This window comes from Hypanus sabinus, chromosome 2 (genome assembly GCF_030144855.1).
Source record: "Hypanus sabinus isolate sHypSab1 chromosome 2, sHypSab1.hap1, whole genome shotgun sequence".
Classification (NCBI taxonomy): Eukaryota; Metazoa; Chordata; class Chondrichthyes; order Myliobatiformes; family Dasyatidae; genus Hypanus; species Hypanus sabinus.
Genome location: NC_082707.1, coordinates 65,662,518 through 65,683,995, shown reverse-complemented (window position 1 = coordinate 65,683,995; position 21,478 = coordinate 65,662,518). Strand labels below are relative to the sequence as shown.

General features: G+C 38.4%; 1 protein-coding gene across 1 annotated transcript in view; it reads right to left on the bottom strand.

Moving 5' to 3' along the window:
• The window catches only part of dock10 (dedicator of cytokinesis 10), a 179,944-nt gene that overhangs the window by 104,766 nt on the left and 53,700 nt on the right, over window positions 1–21,478 (bottom strand). Inside the window, exons 4-10 of the mRNA XM_059947468.1 lie at window positions 19,160–19,242; window positions 16,992–17,064; window positions 16,153–16,278; window positions 15,684–15,818; window positions 2,192–2,387; window positions 1,660–1,736; window positions 1,023–1,106 (exon numbers count right to left, since the gene is read on the bottom strand). Coding sequence (XP_059803451.1) covers window positions 1,023–1,106; window positions 1,660–1,736; window positions 2,192–2,387; window positions 15,684–15,818; window positions 16,153–16,278; window positions 16,992–17,064; window positions 19,160–19,242 — 774 coding nt within the window. The remainder of the gene's footprint in view (window positions 1–1,022; window positions 1,107–1,659; window positions 1,737–2,191; window positions 2,388–15,683; window positions 15,819–16,152; window positions 16,279–16,991; window positions 17,065–19,159; window positions 19,243–21,478) is intronic.

Genomic DNA, 21,478 nt, shown 5'->3' with positions numbered 1-21,478 from the left:
TCAAAGTGAAAAAGTGTTGATATATCAAAAAACTGCAAATATCTTTATCACCCTTTTTTTGCATTACACTTTGGGTTACAGTTGCATTCAAGTTGTCATACTTCATAAGCCTGCCCCTGAAGCAAGATGGTCTATTATGGAAAGCACCAAACCACAATAACCATATTCTCACTCAATGCAAGCCATAATGTAGCAAACTAGGACTACTTGCTCCATTTTAAATCATTTATCTGGAACTCTACACTTTCAGTGCTAATTGCACCATTGTCACTCCTCATAATCTTTAGTATTTAAACCACATGAATTCTCCACAAAATATTAATGCATGTCTGTAAAGTTTCTGTTATGACTTTGCAATTATGCTTTTCCACAGTGAACTATACAGTATATCTATCTAGATTAGTACACCATGCTATTAGTCATCTGCAATGCTGAAATGAAACGAGCCCCAATAATTCAGAAATTGAGAAGTAAAAATAACTGCAGAAGTTGTATATACGCAATAGGTCAGATCACAGCTGTTGTGAGAGGCTTAAGTTAACGTTTCAGATCAATGACCCTGTTCTGGTCAATTAATCTGAAGTATTAACTCCGTGTCTCATCCATCGATGCCTTTTGACGTGCTGAGTGTTTCCAGCATTTTGTTTTTATTCCAAAATCTCTGTCACCGCCATTCTTAAATTTAAAAAAAAGGATCCTCAAGATTGACTCAGTTTGTCTGGATTGATAAATGATTTCCATTTGGTAAATAAAGTCAAAAGAAACGAAACAAGTTGTGAAAAGAGTTTGAGGTGCACATAAGTTTGACCATGATATTAATAAATTCTTCTAATTTGATAGGTGTGTTACTTAACGGCTAATTCCATAGCAGCATTGGGAAAGACCTGGGAAATATTACCTGGCTGCTCAGTTACTTGGAAATCAGTTTTGGCACTAACAGATTTGAAATATTAATTTCTGTAGTTAATACTGAAAAATATTGTTAATTGGCATAAAATTTCAACACTAAAAATTTCTCTTACAGGTATATCAGGGTCAAGTGAAAATAAGTTCATGCGGTTTTCATTTCTGGACAGCTTTATGGACTCCTCCGTTTCTGCAATATACTGTAAATAATAGAAGAGAAAGAAAAATAGACTGTATTAGCTTTACATCTAAGATCAATATTTCTAGGTTCTAACCTTTTTTTAAAGTCCCGGTTGTAATTGCTTCTGTCATTGTCTCTATGTGACACAAATTTATTTCTGGTGTCTTTTCCTTTTCAGCTTGTAGAAGAAATTCCTTTCTTCTGCCCAATATTCCTCAATACATTTAAGAATGGTAGTTTGATGAACACAACTGAAGCTATCTACAGTATATTATTCATTATTAGTTACTTTGGTAAATAGGAGTCAGTTTCTTAATAAATTGATAAAAATACAGTATTTTAATGCTTTGAAAATATGCTTAACTGTAAAAGCATCCTTAAATGACCTCTCGGCTTTGAAGTCCTCTTCATTTTAATGCATTTTTATTCTCAAAAGGTAAATATATTTTTGGAGTCTAAATAAAAGTCATTTCTTATTTTTCAGCCCTCACTTTGTAATTCAATGAGGATAATCAATCAAGAAAATAAATAGGATCAGAATAGATGCACTTAAGAGCAGCGATGGCAGTTACCTTTGCTAATTCTGGATGGATAGTGTCCTCCGAGGAATCTATTTCATCATTCAAGCTGATATCCGTAATCTCACTCTCTGTAAAACAATAAAGTCAAACATTGGTCCAGGAATATGCCAACTTAATTATTTTAGCAAGCTTCAATTTATTCCTGACTAACATCACTACAATATGAGCAGAATTCTGATTGAATTTTGAATAAACTCCAATAGATGGGCAAATCACAAGTTTAGATTTTCTTTCCAAAGGTATGAATAACTGAAGCATGGTTATGTGATGAAATTCAAGATTAAACTCTTTTCTTTCAAATTAGCTTTCTCAAATATTAGTGTAATATTTTAGATTATCATGAAAAGATTTTGTACTTTGCTGTCTTTTATATTGCACTATATTTATAACTGCAAACATTCTACAAAGTAAATTTGCATGGCAGAATCTGTTTAAATGAGATGTGAAAACAATTGTTAATTTTTCAGCTCATTCAAACAATACTTTATCTACCATATTGCATGGACATAATGAATCAACTTACCTAGAATTTCATCCTCTTTGACATCTGTAAGATCTACACTTTTTCTTTCCTGACTAGATCCTTCTGGATTAATCTGCAGGATACGGTTCAAGGTGGAAATCCAATCCTCCATATCCTGCTCACTATCAGCTGCCAGTACAAAGTACGTGACATTATTCATTTGCAACTCAAATGCGTAACGACGAAGTTTGCTGTTCTGGATGATTCAAAAAATACGGCAGAAAGGAAGAAGTCAATATTTCTGTAAGTTTCATCAAATAATTTGGAATAATGTCACGAGTATAAGCAAGCAGAATGAATTTATGAATCAATATGCAGTGCTCTGTCTGGTTAGAATCCTGCCGTAATTCCAATAGATCAGTAATATTTTTAAATAATTAGTGAGCTATCGGCATCCCTGGAAGCACTGATACTTATTTCTTGCTGCTAGTTGCTCTTGAACAAAAGACAGTGGGCTTCCTTTCTGCTATCCTTGAGCTAAAATCATTGTAGAAGGTGAACTTGGATGTTGCTTTCTCACAGATAAGCTGCAGTGCATCTCCTTACTGAGGTGTGCTTCTGACAGGATTCCCACCTGTGCAGGTGGGCCAGCTCTAGTCTTGGAAAGTGGTGTTAGTTGTGTTAGCCAGTACCAAATAAAAATACACAATTTGTTGCTTCACCTTGAAGAGTCTCCTTCCAGCAAGTTCAGAACTTATCACAATGCATAAAACATCAATTTTCACATTATTCTTCACAAAGCCAGGTAACCAAGTAAATATGTTTGAAACAGAATAACCTAATAAAGGCCAACAAGGTAAAACAACACCCAGCCTGGATTAATATTCCTGCCCACTGGAGTTAGTTCTTAAGTACTCAAAACTGAATAGCTGTGATGCTAAATGTAATCTCTTTCAGCAGGTTGAGATTCAAATAGAGCTGATCAGGATTTTGTATCAAAATTCTAAAATCTTTATTGTTTAGTTACTTCTGATTATTTAATTGACATTTTTAAATGCATTGTTTCTGAAATAAAAAAACAATGAAACAATATTTGGATCATAATCAATTGAGACTTAACAGTTTGGGCAAGTGAAGAAATCAATGTACAGCGATTCACACCTGTTATACATGTTGATGATGAAAGGAAATATTTATATTCAGGTCCCTCAAGAAATTGATGACTAGCAGGACTTTATTAATTGGACTTGATTATCAGGCCAGGGATGTTTTCTTGCAAACAAAACTCTGGTTACCTATGTAGAGTGAACAAAGCTTTCTTTGCTTTATGCTGTGAGATTTAACAGTATAGGTAAATGAAGGGTTAACTTTGTCCTTAAATGGCAGTGGCCAAAACCACCAGTGAAATTACTGAGGGAAACAAGTTTTTGGATAAGCTGATGACCCAAAAGCAAAATAAAGTTCCCATAGTTCTCAGCAAGGAAGAACAACTCCATTGTGGATTTCAAAATCAGATGGAGTTTGCTTAATGGCTCATGTAGTAGCCTCAAAACCTATTTTCAGGTAACTGCTTATTTCAATGAACTGTTCTAACTAAAAATTAGACTGATTTAAAACATTATTTGTTAAATTTTGACCACATTTTTATACATCCCTTTTTATATGCCAGGGAATATTACTTTCTAATTCTGATGCATGAATTCTTGGTTCTTTTTCACCCCAAAGCTATGTATGAAAATAGCATTGTGCGACATTATTAATTATCTCTTGCCTACTTCTACTTACGTTGATTTATTTGCAACATTATGTGGCAGTTTAAAGAGAGTTATCATACTCTGTACAGGCGACTCACATGTTAATGATAAAAGGAAATGTATATATTCAGATCCCTCAAGAAATTGTTTAGATCACTTAGCTATAAAGACTTAAAGTCATGCTTGAAATATCTAGTAGTATGCCAGCTACATGACAAAGAACCCAAGAATGCCGAGAAATATAATCACATAGTTGAGAGAAGCGCAGTTCATTCTGTCTTCTCATGGCTCTGGAGGCTTGAGGGTGAACCTGACCACAATAGCTATCTGTGTAGATTTTGGATCTTTCCCCCCACTATCATCTGGTTTACTGTTAGATTCTGTGCTTTCCTCCCACATCTCAAAGACATGCTGCGAGGGTAACCGCCTCCTTGTTATAGGCGAGTAGCGGAAGAAGCAAAAGGGAGTTAATGCCCTCTGGGTGAGGGAGAATAGTTGCAGGGATACAGGGAATGAGAGGAGAAATGGAAGAAATGAGTTTGCTCTGCTGTTGTCAGTAGGTACCCTATGGGCTGAATAGACTCCTCCTGTAAGTTGGAACACATGGCATAGAAGAGAGAGTTAAAGCATGGACGTAATGTTAGCTAATTAATAGACAACTCATGACCCTGAGGCTAATTGAGACCTGACTTCAGTAGTTGACAAGATATTAGAGTCTGTTATCAATTATGACGTTTCGGGGAACTTGGAGGCACTTGATAAAACAGGCCGAAGTCAATGTGGTTTCCCAAAGGAAAAATCTTGCCTGACAAATATGTTGGAATTCCTTGAGGAAATAACAGGAAGGATAGACAAAAGAGATTCAGTGTTTACTTGGATTTTCAGAAAGCCTTTGACAAGGTGCTGCACATGAGGCTGCTTAACAAAATAAGACCCCATAGTATTACAGGGAAAATACCAGCATGGATAGAAGATTGGTTGACTAGCCAAGGCAAAGATTTTAAATAAAATGGGTGCAACTCCTGGTTAGCTACTGTTGACTTGATGTGTTCTGCAGAGGTCAGTGTTGGTTCTGCCACTTTTTAGATTATATGTTAATGATCTGAATAACAAAATTTTTGGTTTTGTGGCAAGTTTCAGGTGATACAAAGATAGATGGAGGAGCAGGTGGCATTGAGGAAGCAGGAAGTCTGCAGCGGGATGTAGACTGATTAGGAGAATGGACAAAGAAATGACAGATGGAATACCATGCAGGGAAGAGTATGGTCAGGCACTTTGGTAGAAGGAATAAAGATGTAAACAATTTTCTAAACAGGGAGCTAATTCAGAGTCTATTTCTAATTTTGAGTCAATAGTAAGGAAGGCAAATGCAGTCTTAACATTCATTTTGAGATGACTAGAATATAAAAGCAAAGATACAGTATAATACTTTGGTCAGACCACACTTGAAGTATTGTGATCAGTTTTGGGCCTCCTATCTAAGAAAGGATATGCTGGCATTGGAGAGGATACAGAGGAAGTTTACAAGAATTATCCTGGGAATGAAAGGGTTAATGTATGAAGACCATTTGATGGCTCACTGGAGTTGAGAAGAATGAGGGGGAATTAAATGAAACCTACTAAATATTGAAAGGCCTAGACAGAATCAATGTGAAGAGGATTATCAACTTCAGAAGAACTTGCACCACTCAGACATCAGAGGCACTGCAGTGGAAACTACAAGCAGTTTCAAACTCCTGGGAGCGCACATGATACACAGCCTCTCATGGTCCCAGAACACACGCTACACTGTCAGGAAAGTACACCAATGCATCTACTTAGAGAAGACTGAAGAGAGCTGGGCTATACATATCCATAATCATACCATTCTACAAATGCGCAGTACACAGCATCCTAACATGCTTCATCACTGCTTGCTATGGAAATTGCACTGCGGCAGACAGCCAACAAGGACACATGCACGGAAAGGTACCAGAAAAGGGCCAGTATCATCATGAAGGATCCCACCCACCCTGCTCATGGTTTGTTTCTCCCACTCCCATCAGGGAGGAGTCGATGTAACATCCATGCCAGGATCACCAGACTCATTAACCGTTACTTACCCCAAGCAGATAGGCTGATCAAAACCTTCACTCACTAACCTATCCCTCCACGCCCCCAACCACCTCTACTTTATTATTTCCTGTCAGTCACCTTATATATAGACACTCTTGTGCCTAGCATCATTTTATGGACATACAATCAATCTATGTATACAAGCTATCTTATGTATTTATATTGATTGTGTTTTTTTTATTATTGTTGTGCTTTTTGTGCTGCAGTGGATCTGGAGGGACAATTGTTTCATTTTCCTTTACACATGCACAGGAAATTATATTAAACAATTTTGAATTTTGATCCTTGAATGTGTGAGATGAAATTAAGATGAAACATAACACAATAAAATGTGGTTAATTCCCACTGTAGGCAAGCAAGGTATGAAAGTGAACACATGATAAGAAAAATTTTGAAAATGTGGATGTACAGAGAGATCTATGGTCCAAGTATATTATTCTTATTTGATTTAAACTTGCAGCATGGTAACAGGCCCAACCAGCCCAACTGCCAAGTTACACCCATGTGAATAATTAACCTACCAGCCTGTCCATCTTTGGAATGTGGGATGAAACCAGAAAGCAGAAGAAACCCACGTGGTCATGGGGAGAAGGTGCAAACTCCTTACAGACAGTGGTGTGTACTGAGCCCAGGTATGATCCTCTGTCAGCCCAAGCACAGGTTGCCAGAGTAATAATGAAAAAAATAGTAGAGGCAAGTTGTCTTGCTATTGTATGATCATTATGTATGACATAGAAAGTCATGTTACAGCAGAACTAGCTGCAGATGCCTTCAGAGCACAGACTGAAATGGATTTTTCTGATCGCAGTTGCACAAAACCAATGTGGCCTGCATAACACAAATTGTAAGCCATAATTCATCAGCTGCAGTATTACCACTTCATGTTATGCAAACTCATATCATAGCAGAACTACGTGCATTTGGTATTTTATTAACTGGAATACAGGGTTCAAGATTAAAAGCTGGAAATGCTGGAAATCACATGCCAGGTAACTTCAATAGAGGGAAAAAATGTGTGAACCTTTTAAGAATTCATGTTAGTGATTGAAATGAAAAAACACATTACAGGCTCCAGTTGGCTAATGTCATTCAATTTGAAACACACCAGCATAAAAAATATGCATTATTCTGTAGAGAACGTTCCATTGCATTAATAAGAATGATTTCAGTACTGGGGAAGCCATAGTTAGGAGCTCAGCTACTGGGTACATTCCTAGTGGAGGAAAGGAAACCAAGGATATATAATACAGGTGAAGGGGAGAAGTTTTAAAATTAATTTTGCACAGCTCCAACAAAAGTGTGGTATCGATGTTATGTACCAATGAATTCTCTCTTTGATTTAAAGACCTCTAGTTTTGTTGTTCTACATTAAATCAAAAGGAATATTTGGTAAGTTATCACAAATCCCAGTCCACTGCATCTTCCAAAAATAAACTGAGAGCTGATTCTGAACTCTCACCACGTTGTGAGTTAATGGGTCCGCTTTTGCTGGTTTGCCAGTTGGCATGAATGGCATTGATTCCAAGCCCAAAACCTCAACAATAAATGTGTGCTTTTTGAATGTTAATCTAACCCAACAATTCTCACAATTGAAATTGTTCCTGCAGCTGCAAATAATACATACACATGGCATGTCTTAGGAAACAAGAGTATGAAGCTGAAAGTGTTTGAATAGTGCCTCATCATTGAAGCAATGCAAAATGATTGAATTCTGCACTGAGCAAACAAGTTTTGACTAAAGGACATCAAGGAAAAGTTATAGCAGAATATTTACTCCACAGGACACAGGAGCAGAATTAGGCCATTTGGCCAATCAAGTTTGCTCCTCCATTCAATCATGGCTGACCCTTTTCTCCCCTCCTCAGCCCCACTCCACGGCCTTCTCCATGTAACCTTTGATGCCATGTCCAATCAAGAACCTATCAAGCTCTGTCTAAAATACACCCATCAACCTGGCCTGCACAGCTGCTTGTGGTAATAAATTCCACAAATTCACCACCTTTTCGCTAAAGAAATTTCTCCACATCTCTGTTTTAAATGGATGCCCATTTATCCTGAGGCTGTGCCCTCTTGTCCTATACTCCCCCACCATGGGAAACATCTGCTTTGTCTCGGCCTTTCAACATTCAAAAGTTTTCAAAAAGATCCCCCCCCACCCCATCCTTCTAAATTCCAGTGAGTACAGTCCCAGAGCTATCAAGCATTTCTTGTATTATAACCCTTCAATTCTCAGTATCATCCTTGTGAACCTCCTCTGAACCCTCTCAAATGCTAATACATCTTTTCTTAGATGAGGGGTCCAGAATTGTTCACAATGCTCAAGGTGAGGCCTCACCAGTGCCTTATAACATCCCTGTTCCTGTATTCTAGAGCTCTTGAAATGAATACTAATATTGCATTTGCCTTCCTCACCACCAACTCTACCTGCAAGTTAACGTTTAGAGTGCTCTGCACAAGGGCTCCCAAGTTCCTTTGCACCTCAGATTTAGGAACCAGTCTGCCCATTTATTGCTTCTACCAAAGTGCATGACCATGCATTTTCCAACATTGTATTTCATTTGCCACCTGTTTGCTCATTCTCCTAATCTGTCTAAGTTCTTCTGCAACCTACAGTTACCTCAACACTACCTACCCTTCCACCAATCTTCATATCATCTCTAAAACTGGCAACAAAGCTATCTATTCCACCATCTAAATCATTGATCTACAGCATAAAAATAAGTCATCCCAACACCAACTCCTATGGAACACTACTAGTCTCTGTTAGTCAACCAGAAAAGGAAATTTATATTCCCATTCACTGCCTCCTACCAATCAGCCAATGCTCTAACTATGCCAGTATCTTTCCTGTAATACCATAGGCTCTTAACTTGGTAAGCAGCCTCATGTGTGACTCCTTGTCAAAGGCCTTCTGAAAGTCCAAATATGCAACATCCACAGCATCCCTTTTATCTATCCTACTTGTAATCTTCTTATTACTCATCTCTCTTTTATTTTTTAAATACATGAAAAAGCTTTTACTATTTTACTATTCACATTGATGTTATTTGCTAGCTTGCTTTCATATTTCATCTTTTCCCTTCTAATGACTCTTTCAGTTGCTCTCTGTAATTTTTCAAAAGCTTCCTAATCCTCTGTCTTACCACTAATTTTTGCATTGTTGTATGCCCTCTCATTTTCTTTTACATTTGCTTTGACTTCCCTTGTCAGCCGTAGTTGTACTATTTTGCCATTTGAGTATTGCTTCATTTTTTGGAATACATCTATGCTGCAGCTTCCTAATTTTTCCCAGAAGCTCACACCATTGCTGCTCTGCAGACATCCCTGCCAGAAGCTCCTTCCAATTTACTCTGGTCAACCCCTCTCTCATACCACTGTGATTTACTTTACTCCACTGAAATACTGCTACACCAGACTTTATTTTCTCCCTATCATATTTCAAGTTAAACTCAGTCATATTGTGATCACTGCCTCCTTAAGCTCTGTAATCACCTTAGGTTCATTCCATAGCACCCAAACCAATACAGCTGATCCTCTAATAGGCTCAATGACAAACTGCTCTAAAAAGCCATCTTGTAAGCCTTGAACAACCTTGTTCTCTTGAGATCCTTGACCAACCTGGTTTTCCCAATTGGCCTGCATGTTCAAAGCTCCCCTGAAATCTTAACATTGCCCCCTTGACACGTCATTTCTGTTTCCTGTTGCAATCTGTGTCCCACATCCCAGCTACTGTTGGGGGGCCTTTATACAACTGTCATCAGGGTGTTGGCCAAGTACATTTGCCCACATTACTCACTTAAACCACAATGCAGAGGTGAAAACAAAGCTGCATTAAGTACAACTTTCTATTTCCTAATGGAAATTTATTATGCTTTTACACTTTGCTGACATCATTCTGTGCCCAGATTAATCAGCAAAATAAAATCATCCCTACATCCCTGAAATAACAATTCAAAAGTGTCAACTATTACCCTCTAGTTGGAACCAATAGATTTAGCCATATAAATCCATTTTTTCTTCAGTATAATCTCATAACTTTTAACCTCTATCAGTCTTTGTTGTGCTTTTTTCGAGCATTGAATGGACTTTGAGCTAGAATGGAAGGGATTTTATACCTAATCTACACATTTCTTTTGCAACATTACCTATGATGTTATTGAAATATTGATAGATATCCACCAGATAAAACAAATTAAGTAATGGGAATGCAGGTTTCTCACAGAAGCAGTTGATGTAAGGTTACAGGAATCATGTGTGCATCTCAAACTAATGCACTTTTTCTCTGGATTAGCTAACTGATCTTATTGCATTGAGAGTGTTGGTCAATGTAAAACAGAGAACTTGTCATTGGTTGGCCTAACTCTTTCTCATATTCCTTCATTTTTTCTTTAACTTTATTCCCAAATCAGAAATGCTGCTTTAGGAACCTAAATAGGACTGAACTACAGTACAGTACAAAGATCATTTTATGTGATTTGAGCAACAATCTTTATTTCAGGTACCCTCCCACATCTCATTTTCTGATACATTAATTACTGCATTGATAATGCTTTTTCCTCTCCTGCACACTTGAAAGTTTCATCATCTAAGCTGCTAACTTGCACATTACTTTCACCATCTCATATCTATAACTCTTCCTTTCTCCTTGTATTGAACTTCTCTATGTTCTTCTAAACCAGGGGTTCCCAACCTTTTTTATGCCATGGACCTCTACCATTAACCAAGGGGTCCATGGACCCAGATTGGGAACTCCTGTTAAACCATTGGTTTAAAACAACCAACATCCATTTCAGAGACTCTCACAGCTATGTTGATACACCTCCTTCTAGCTGGTTACTTATAAGGACTCCACTCTAATCTCTTAGTTTCTGTTTCTGAGATATCTGTTCTGACAATGATGGGGGACTTTAACTTGCACATAGATTGAATGAATCAAGTTGGTTCAGGCAGTCTTGAGGTGGACTTCATAGAATGCATCTGTGATGTTTTTCTTGAACAGCATGTTACTGAACCTACAAGGGAATGTGCTATCTTAGATCTGGTCCTGTGCAATGAGGCAGATAAAATTAGTGATCTTGCAGTTAGGGATCCTCTTGGAAAGAGTGATCACAGTATGACTGAGTTCATCATGCAAATGGAGGGTGCAATAGTTTGTTCTAAAACCAGGGTTTTATGCCTAAACAATGGAGACTACAATGGGATGAGGGAGGATTTGGCTAGTGTAGACTGGGAACACAGGCTATATGATGGGACAATTGACTTTCAAAGAGATTTTTCACTGTGCTCAACAAAAGTTAAAAGCCAGGACAGTAAGGGTGGGGAGAGCCAGTCTTGGAAAACTAAGGAAATAAAAGAAGGCATCAAACTAAAAGCTCATGTATACAAAGTTGCCAAGAGTAGTGGGAAACTGGAAGATTGGGAAAACTTTAAAAAGCAACAAAGGACAATAAAGTGAGTAATAAAGAAAGGGAAGCCAGATTATGAAAATAAACTAGCACAATATATAAAAATGGATAGTAAAACTTTTTATAATCATATAAAGCAGAAAAGGTGGCTAAAGTGAATGTATGTCCCTTGGAGAATGAGAAGGGAGAAATTGATATTGGGTGATGAGGAAATAGCCAAAGCTTTGAATGGCTATTTTGTGGAGGACACATCTAGCATGCCAAAGAGAGATGTTATGGATGTGATGGGAGGTGAGGAACTTGATACAATAGTATAATACAATAGTAGTGCTGAGAGGTAGGGCCTGAAGATAGTTAAGTCCCTTGGTCCTGATGGAATGCATCCCAGGGTAATTTAAAAAATGGCAGAAGTTACAGCAGAGGCTTTGGTGATCATTTACCAAAATTCTCTGGACTCTGGGCAGGTCCCGGTGAATTGGAAGATGGCGAAAGTCACACCACTGTTCAAAAAGGATGTAGGCAAAAGGCAGGTAACTATAGGCCAGTTGTTTAACATCTCGAGTTGGGAAAATGCTTGAAGCCATCATTAAAGAAGAAGTAGTGAGGCATCTGGAAAGAAATGGATCCATCAGGCAGACACAGCATGGATTCAGCAAAGGCAGATCCTGTTCGACAAACTTACTGGAGTGCTTTGAGGATATAATGAGTGCAGTGGATAGAGGGAAACAGATGGACATTATTTACTTGGATTTCCAAGAAGTGTTTGATAAGGTGCCACAAAAAAGACTCATCCATAAGATAGGATGCATAGAGTTGAGGGTGATGTATTAGCATGGATAGAGAATTGGTTAATCAATAGGAAGCAGGTTGGCAATCTGTGGTGAGTGGTGTGCTGCAGGGGTCATTACTGGGCCCTTAACTGTTCACGATATACATTAGTGATTTGGAAGAGGGGACCGAATGTAGTGTATCTAAGATTGCTGATGACACTAAACTGAGTGGAAAAGCAAATTGTGCAGAAGATACTAAGTGTCTACTAAGAGAAATATAGATAGATTAAGTGAGTGGGCATGCTGGCTGGGGGCGTAGTGGCATCAGTGCTGGACTTCAGGGCGAGAGGTCCTGAGTTCAAATCCGGCTGGCTCCTTTGCATGCTCTCCATCAGTGCTTGGGATGAGAGTTGAGCTAAAAAAAAACCCGGAGAGGGAGGGCCTCCGCCAGGTTTCAGATGCCCAAGACACGATGCGATGAGCAATCACCAAAAAAGATCGGTGTCTTGAAAAAGCCTCGACGACTCCACCAGGAGTTAAGGGCGCACATACACAAGTGAGTGGGCAAGGGTCTGGCAGATGGAGGTAAATGCGAGGTCATCCACTTTGGAAGGAGAATTGAAAGAGCAGATTATTTTTTAAATGCAGCATGCTGCTATGGAGAGGAACATGGGAGTACTTGAAGCACAAATGTTTGGTTTGTAGGTGCAGCAGGCTATCAGGAAGACAAATGGAATGTTGGTCTTCGTTGCTAGAGAGATTGAACTTAAGAGCAGGGAGGTTATGCTGCAACTGTATAAGGTACTGGTGAGGCTGCACCTGGAATACTGTGTGCAGTTCTGGTCTTCCTACTTGAAGGACATACTGGCTTTGGAGGCAGTGCAGAGGATTCCAGAGATTAGGGAGTTTAGATTATGTGGCGCGATTGAGTTGCCTGGTTTTGTACTTGCTGGAATTCATAAGAGTGAGAGGAGGACTTACAGAAACATATAAAATTGTAAAGGGGATAAATAAGATACAGGCAGGGAAGTTGTTTCCACTGGTATGTGAGACTAGAACAAGGGGACATAGCCTCAAGATTTTGGGTAGATTTAAGATGAAGATGGGGAGGAACTGCTTTTCCCAGAGAGTGGTGAATCTGTGGAATTTTCTGCCCAATGAAACAATGGATGCTACCTCAGTAAATATACTTAAGACAAGGTTGGATAGATTTTTGCATAGTAAAGGAATTAAGGGTTATGGGGAAAAGGCAGGTAGGTGAAGATGAGTCCATGGCTAGATCAGCCATGATCTTATTGAATGGCAGAGCAGGATCAATGGGCCTGATGGCCTACTTCTGCTCCTAGTCATTATGTTCTTATGTTCCTCATCACTCTTTCCTAAGTGTATTCCATCTTTCTTAATCATGCCTTCCTCCACACCACAGTTAACAGAATTCTCATTTCCATTTCCTACATTCCTCCCACCCAAAGGAAGGATCGGATTCCCTTCATTCTCATCTTCTATCATTTCCATATTCTCTGCTCTATCTGCCACTTTCAGAGTAAAGGCACTACCGAAGCACTTCCTCTACTTCACTTCTTTCAGCACGCTCTTCATGAATCCAAGGTTCACATTTCCACCTTCTCTTTTCTCAAAGTTCAAAGTAAACTTATTATCAAAATATGTTTATGCTACCTTGAGATCAATTTTCTTGCAGAAATTTACTGGATAAAAAAGAAATACAATAGAATTTATGAAAAACTTTACATAAACAAAAACTGACAAAAAGCCAAAGTGCCAAAGAAGACAAACTGTGCAACTAATAATAAAAAATACTGAGAATGTGACCTGCAAAGAGCCCTTGAAAGTCATAAGTCTGTAGGTCAAGAAATCAGTTCAGAATAGTGGCAGTACTGTCTTAATTTCCTACCATCTAAAGATCCATACACTGTCCATATGAAGCAGCAATTCATATGTACCTCTTCCAACTGAATACACTTCACTTGATGCTCATGATGTGGTCTACCCTACATTGGAGACAGTTTGGGTGGCTGCTTAGCAAAAAAACACCTCCATTTAGTCAAAGAGCAGCTCTGAGTTTGCAGCTGTCTGTCACTTTCAATCTTTATCTCACTAAGGCTCTAAACTCTTTTCCTTTAACACATTATCTTTTTCTGATAAAGCCCAGTGAATGTCAAGGGATATAATCTCATCTACACAGGCATATTACAGCCTCCCAGGAATTAAAATAGAATTCAATAATTTTAATCACAATCCGCTGCATCAGAATTTGTCAGCTCTGTGAAAAGATCATCAACCGGTTACATTAATTCTATATTTCTCTCTCTCCCCACAGATTTTGCCAGTTGTGTATTTGCTGCTTTGACCTTATTTCAGATTTCTAGAAAGGGAAGTTAGTCAATCTCCAGCATTGCTTATGTTTCCTTCCCATCCCTTCTCCATTCTTATTAATTACCTTCCAGCTGCACCTCCTCCAGATACATCCACTGCACCACCTCTCTCACCCAATCACCATTCAGTCTCTGTCCTTTACTCTCTCCATCTCTTCTACCAGTCTGCAATTTAAAGCATGTTTCCTGGTTCTGCAGAACAACCATCAACCTAAAACATTAATTTTGTTTTTCCCTCCAGAACTACTGAGCGATACCTGGAGTAGTGAATGTACAACAATTGAAGCAAGAGGTAATAGTACGTGAGCAGAGTGGAAAAAAACTGAGAAAATGTTGAGAAAAAGCTGTGAAATGTGCAAGAGGAAATAGTGGGCAGGCTGAGGACCGGAAATTCAGATGAGGTAAACAGGAAGTAGAAGATATTGAACAGACAGTGACTTCGTAATGTTTAATGAATGGGCAAGAGACTCGTGATGTAATAAAGAATAGATTACATAAAGGTAGTCTATAACCAGTAAGTGGTAGAGCAAGTTAAAAAGAACTAAATTTTACCAGTAGGTAAGCTATGATTTTTTTGTGGGTCGAGTTAAGACACACATTCTGCCTCATGGAATAATCACCACCTGTCTCAATGAGTGATACAGACTTCACAGCAAGTGACAGCAGGGTGGTCAAGGTAGTCAAGAGTTCGTAACTTTTGCAGAAAAATGGCATGGCACACAGAAGTCTTTCTATGGTTTATGTTGCTCTGGTTAACCTTGTCACAAAATATTACACCATGTGACATAAATAAACAATGTTTAAGCATTGCCTTTAAATTTGTAAAATATCCTAAGACATTTCTTAGGATTGTAATCAAACAAAAATTGACACCAGGCCACATAAGAAATTAATGCACCTTTAGGTTTACAGACTACCAGAATTATCAGCATCACATAGTTCTTTGCAGCTACAATTGGTTTATTTGAATGGGTAATAAACATTTGTGAAGATATTAATAAACAGTTATAAAATTTAAAAGCACTAGCTCAGGATTTTAATCTCTGCAATATTGCTATGCTTCCTAGATCTTTGATTTTTGCAAATAGTAAAACAGGTTTATCATCTCTTCTTACCTGCAGAACACCAGTACAGGAATCCAGAAAAATACAACCCTTTGGCTCTTTGGAAATTTTCTCATCTTTGTAAAAATTCATTATGTAAGAGTTATCTGATAACTGTGTTAGTTGGAAGTATCGCCTCTTAAAGGACTGCAAAAGGATATAGAACATTAATAGTGAAATTAAATATACATCATGATTGTTACCTGAGCAAATGTATAGCTGTCAAGTGAACATGTTCTAGCTTAAGAGTTTCAGCAATTCTGTCTCAAAGGGAAACACAGTGATACAATATTGATAATTAAAATACTATTGCAGTATTTCCTAAGCTTCTCAATGAGGCAATGTTTGCAAACTAATGATGCTGAACACAATGTTTTGCTCAGTTCTCTCGTGTTCTCAATATTTGAAACAGTTCCACATTGTGAAATCTAAAACAAATCCTGCTGTGTGAATAAAATCAGTTAAGGAAAGTACAACTTACTCGGACAGTAATGCTGTTGTTCACAGTACTATTAAAGTTTCCTTTGTGAAGCCAGCCAGACTTGTAAACTCCCATTCCTCCTCCTCCACCACCTCCTCCTTTCGAGGAAGATAGAGATGTAGTATCCTATAAAACATGAAAGTAGCAATGTATTAATAGTGCACTTAAATTGTACATTCATATATGGTCTTCTTTCTCAACAAAGCCTCTTGCATACATTAGGCAGTTACCTCCTGACTCAATACAGTTTGAAGGAAGTCAACTGAAAAGTAGATTTCTGTAACTTAAGCATCAGAAAGCCTTAGTATTCAGAGTCTGAAAAGTGGGGGAGTGGGGCAAAGAAGTGGAGAGGATGGAATCTGGTGAACAGCACAACTTAAAAAATTAGACAAAAAACCCTCATGTGAGCAGTCCTATGCTCCGATGGATCAGAACTAACATCACTGCTGAAGTTTTATTATCTATCAAGAATTACATTTGGATAGATTGCCTTTAGAAATAGGTTGGTAGGATTTGAATTCAACTCATAGCTGAAATGAATACACTAAATTCTCATTCCTTTCGTCCTTCCCAAAGCTTTGTCAGTTTATCCATTTTAATGGCAGGTAGTTAAGTGCTGAAGCCCAACTTGTTTCTCAGTTTAGTCTCTTTGGTGATGAATGCAATGCAAATGTCAGATTTGATTGAAACTACAATCACAGAAGTGGAAGGAAAACGGTGGTATTACAACTCCAGATGTGACTATTTTAACAGTTGTTATGATAAAGACACAGAATATATTAACATACGTAGATAACACAACACAAAACAATTTCACAGATCTCCTCATAAACACCTACCTCATCTTTTTCAACATCATCGTGATCAATCTCAAATGAATGTGAAGGCAGTTTCTCTGGCCTAAAATGTTTTCTTGAAAAAAGAACATTTCTGATTATCTTGCTAATTTGTTTAAAAGGGTATTAAAAACATTTTTACAGTTCTTAAATTGCAAACTTTATAATTATATTCTTCTTGTGTGCCATTATTCACATAATTGACTTCTTATTTCCCATATTCCTTTTAGAACTATTGACATTCCAATAATAGCACAATTACTTGACTGACATGAATCAATCAATAATTAGAAGCGGAGCGAAATTCCAATTTTCAACTGACTGCAAATAGGTCCTGACTCCATGTCCTACCCAAAAAGTCACCATTCCAGGCTGGCGTTTCAGTGCAGTACTGAGGCAGTGCTATACCATCAGAAATACTCTGTCATTATCTTTAAGCCTCATCGGGATTCTGCTTTGGATGGGAAAGATCCAGTAGCATTAATGTGGAACTTCACAATGGGAGTTTCCTTATGGGTTAAGATTTTCAGGGCTCTAATGGAAATGAACATAAGTGTGGAAGTGCTGAATGTAGAGTCCAGTGGCAGACTGAAAACTTCCTGCAATGATCCTGCAGCTATGCTGTGGGTCTACCTGATGAATCGGTCTTTGAGTAGATCTGGCCAAGGACCATGAACTCAATCACTTCTATAGAAGGAACACACACAAGCCTGCTGTGTTCCACCAGCATTTTGTGTGTGTTGCTTGAATTTCCAGCATCTTCAGATTTCCTCATTTTTACTTCTATAGAGGGGACTGGTTATGGCAGAAGAGAAGTTACATATTAGTTCATTTGCATTTTTGAATAAACTAAGACGATGAGAAAATGACGGCGCGATGGCAGCGCGCACGGCCACTCCAGGAATGAATATCTGTTATCCGTAAGTAGGGGCTGTGCACAATCCTGATTTGATGGGGACAGATGTGAGAAACACGGAGGAACATCTGATGAAACTTCTGACATGCCTGTTTTGCTGCCACTGCTACTGTGCAATTGAGAAATCTCCGGAGAGGAAGGCTCCAAATCCTTGGCTTTGCCTGTTGCTTGGAGGCCGGGGCCAAGGTCGGCAGAGATAATGCTCGGTGTCGGAGGGCTGGTCGGAGGCTCGAAGTTTTTCGGACGGACTCGGAGTTGACTGTGGTCGGATGCTTCCAGAGGCTGCATCGGGAAGCTTTGCGGCACTGGAGGTTCATGGCAGGAAGAGTTTTTCTTCCTTCTACCGTCTACGTGAGATGGTGGGCTATCGAGGACTTTGAGACTTTCTTTTACCATGTCCATGGTCAGCCCTTATCAAATTACGGCATTGCTTTGCACTGTTGCAACTATATGTTATAATTATGTGGTTTTTGTAAGTTAGTCTTGGTCTGTCTTGTGTTTTGTGATATCATACTGGAGGAGCATTGTATCATTTCTTAATGCATGCATTACTAAATGACAATAAATGAGGACTGAGTGTCCTCACAATCTAATCTAAATTTCTTTAGTTTTAGGTATGCATTTGTTTATATATTTAAAATATTAAGTACGTGATTCGATTTTAATAATTTCAGAATTTTTTGACAATAAGATAGCTGTCAAATCATTCCGAAGATAGCTGTCACTTACTCTCTAAAAATTCTGTGCTGTTACTGTCAAGAATTACACAGATTCAAAGATTTTTCTGACTGATACACTGTATGTCTCTCAATTAATAATGCTATCGTGGATTTTTTTTTAAACACACATTCTGTATGTACAGGCTGGCTATGCACAGATTGGCTGTCACTTCAATGGCAGGAAAACACTTATGGACATCCTGCAAAGAATGTGGAAGAGTTTTTATTTTTCACTCATGCTACACAATCACTGCAAGTTTCCTGATGAATTACTTTCAAATACAGGGTTATCAAAATGGATAGTAGAAACACAAATAAATACTATAGGGATATGTTCACCTTCTAAAGGAAACAAGATAGTGATCTGTTGTTGTCATGTTTGTAATCTATCAGCTTTTTCTGGCATTACTATAGCAATTATGCAACAATCTTCAAACATTTATTTGCATCCATATTAGGATAAAAATAAGGCACTCAATATACTTCGACAGTAACCGATAGAATTAAATTGCATTCATCAAAGTGCAATCACTTACCGAGGTAAATGTTTCAGGTCCCCTGAATAGTCTTCATTTTTGTAGCTCACAATATACCAGTTGGAATTGTAGTATTTGCAGGCCTAAGGAAATAAGATAAAAGTAGCCAGCAAAGTTATTTCCACATTACTTCCATTCCTTGAAGGATTTACTAGAGTCAGTTTGATTTCTCTTGTTATTATTAATTTGTAAATCAGGGAGAAGAGATTGCTTTGAGTCAAAAGCCTCAGCTGGGACTGGGAGATCAAAGTTTGGAATATTGGAGCGCAAGACAATTAGAAACATCAGCATGGGGATTGTGGTCAGAGAGTTGAGGGAATTTGAGTTAGGCTGCATAGAGCAACAGAGTGATCAGCAGGTTGGACCATTGAGTTGTGGTAGTGGGAGGGGAGAGTTGAAGTGGTACAGGAGTTGTGAAGGCCAGAGAAAGGTGAAAGAGTCAAGGTCCACACTGCACAATGAAAGCATGTTGTCCTGTTGCCCTGGAAGTGACAATTGATCATCTCTTTCAGCACAGTATGAACTAATGTTCATAGCTAGGCTCCAATCAAAAGGGAATTTGTACAAGAAATATCATGGAAGTGCAATGAGTCTGGGAAGTTCCCAATCAAATTTTCCATGAGATAGAAAATAACTGAGAAATGATTGTTGATATGTTTCAATTTATTTTCTTTCTTTTAATAAAATTTGTTTGGATGAAAAACATTTTGACTCTTACTGAATAGACCAGAAAGAAGCTAACTCCACCATACATCAAGAACATTTCCTAAATGACAAGACTACTCCAACCACACATAATAATGGTAGCTCATAAACCATGCACAAACATCAGAATGCTCATCTTGAGGCTCAAAGATACAACAATCCACATGGAGAGACCAAATGTAATATACCAAATCCAATGCAGAGACTGCCCCAAATACTATGTAGGACAGACAGGGAGAAAACTATCCACGAGACGATATGAACGGCAGCTAGCTGTAGGAAGATAAGATGCTCTGTCACTCATCTCAGTATACAAAGATAGAGAAGGGCACAATTTCATCTGAGAAACTACAAAAATCTGGGCAGAATCACAAAACAAGAAATTAAGAGAAATTTTAATAGCTTGGTTCTCAGCGAAGACTCTATTAACAAGCATATTGAACTGGGCACATTCCACAAACCTATGCATCTGTGTGATCAGGGCCAAGGGGTGAGCCATGGGCACTCAAGGAACCAAAGCTCACAATGATTGATAACCAGGAATGCAGAGTAACGGAGACCACTCAGCTATCCGGTTGGCTGAGACCCAACGGAGGCTAGCGCCCAGCGCCTTAGCCAACAATCAGAACAATGAGTCAGACCAATATAAACGAAAGCATTGGTAGAAACAACACTCGGTTGTGCAACGATCATGTCACCTCAACTGAAGATAAAACATTTGCAACCTAACCCCCAGGCTCAGTGAACAACCCTACAAACCAGCCGCCAACCCAAGCACTCAATCTTCTCTTTCATTTCAAACCCTTTACTACGCCATGCTAATGCTTTAATACAATTACTGTATGAGGTAACAAGGTAGTTTATAATAAAACTGCATTGAGTGTCCTCATTCTATTGGCAACAAACCATGGAACCAGGTGTGATGGCTGCTTCAATCGCTTGCTTGTCAAGACATACTCTTGACAACATAACTAGTTTTCTACTAACACATTCGGACTGAAAAGGCATTGCAGCATCTGCTTTCAATTATTTATATTCTATAATTGCAAGCTAGAAAATTTGTCTGCATGCTGTTTTCAAGCGTAGTCAAGATGCATGATAAAATCCACGAACTACTCAAAACAGTGGAAGGCCCATCAGTGTGAGGTAAGACAAGAGAGGTAAAAACATAAGCAAGAATCCTTTCCTAGCAGCAGCAACAGCTATTTATGGACTCTTCTGTCTTTGACTGTTTGTGATGCCAATCCCCAAGTGCAATTAGGCCCCTGAAGCTCTTTTTACAGTCGTCTGCCAGATTATTCTTGGCCTTCCTCGCTTTGCTTTTCCACTCAACGGCCTTTTCAGCACTTGGCGCAGTAGCCAAGACATTTTCATCCTGTTTTATGTTGGCTTTCTCCAACAGAAATTCTTTTCAAAAAGGAGACTCAAGTGTTACAGTGACTCCCGAATCTGTTAGTGTTGATCTATTCCACTGTCAAAATCATTGACTTTTCCAATTTGTTCAGGTTTAGTGTTTTTGAATATCATTTACCTTTGGCAAAGTCTAGAGCTTCAAGATCTGAGCGTTTCATGATCCACTCACTTGAAATGGTTGTATGTCTAAGTAAATTTTGC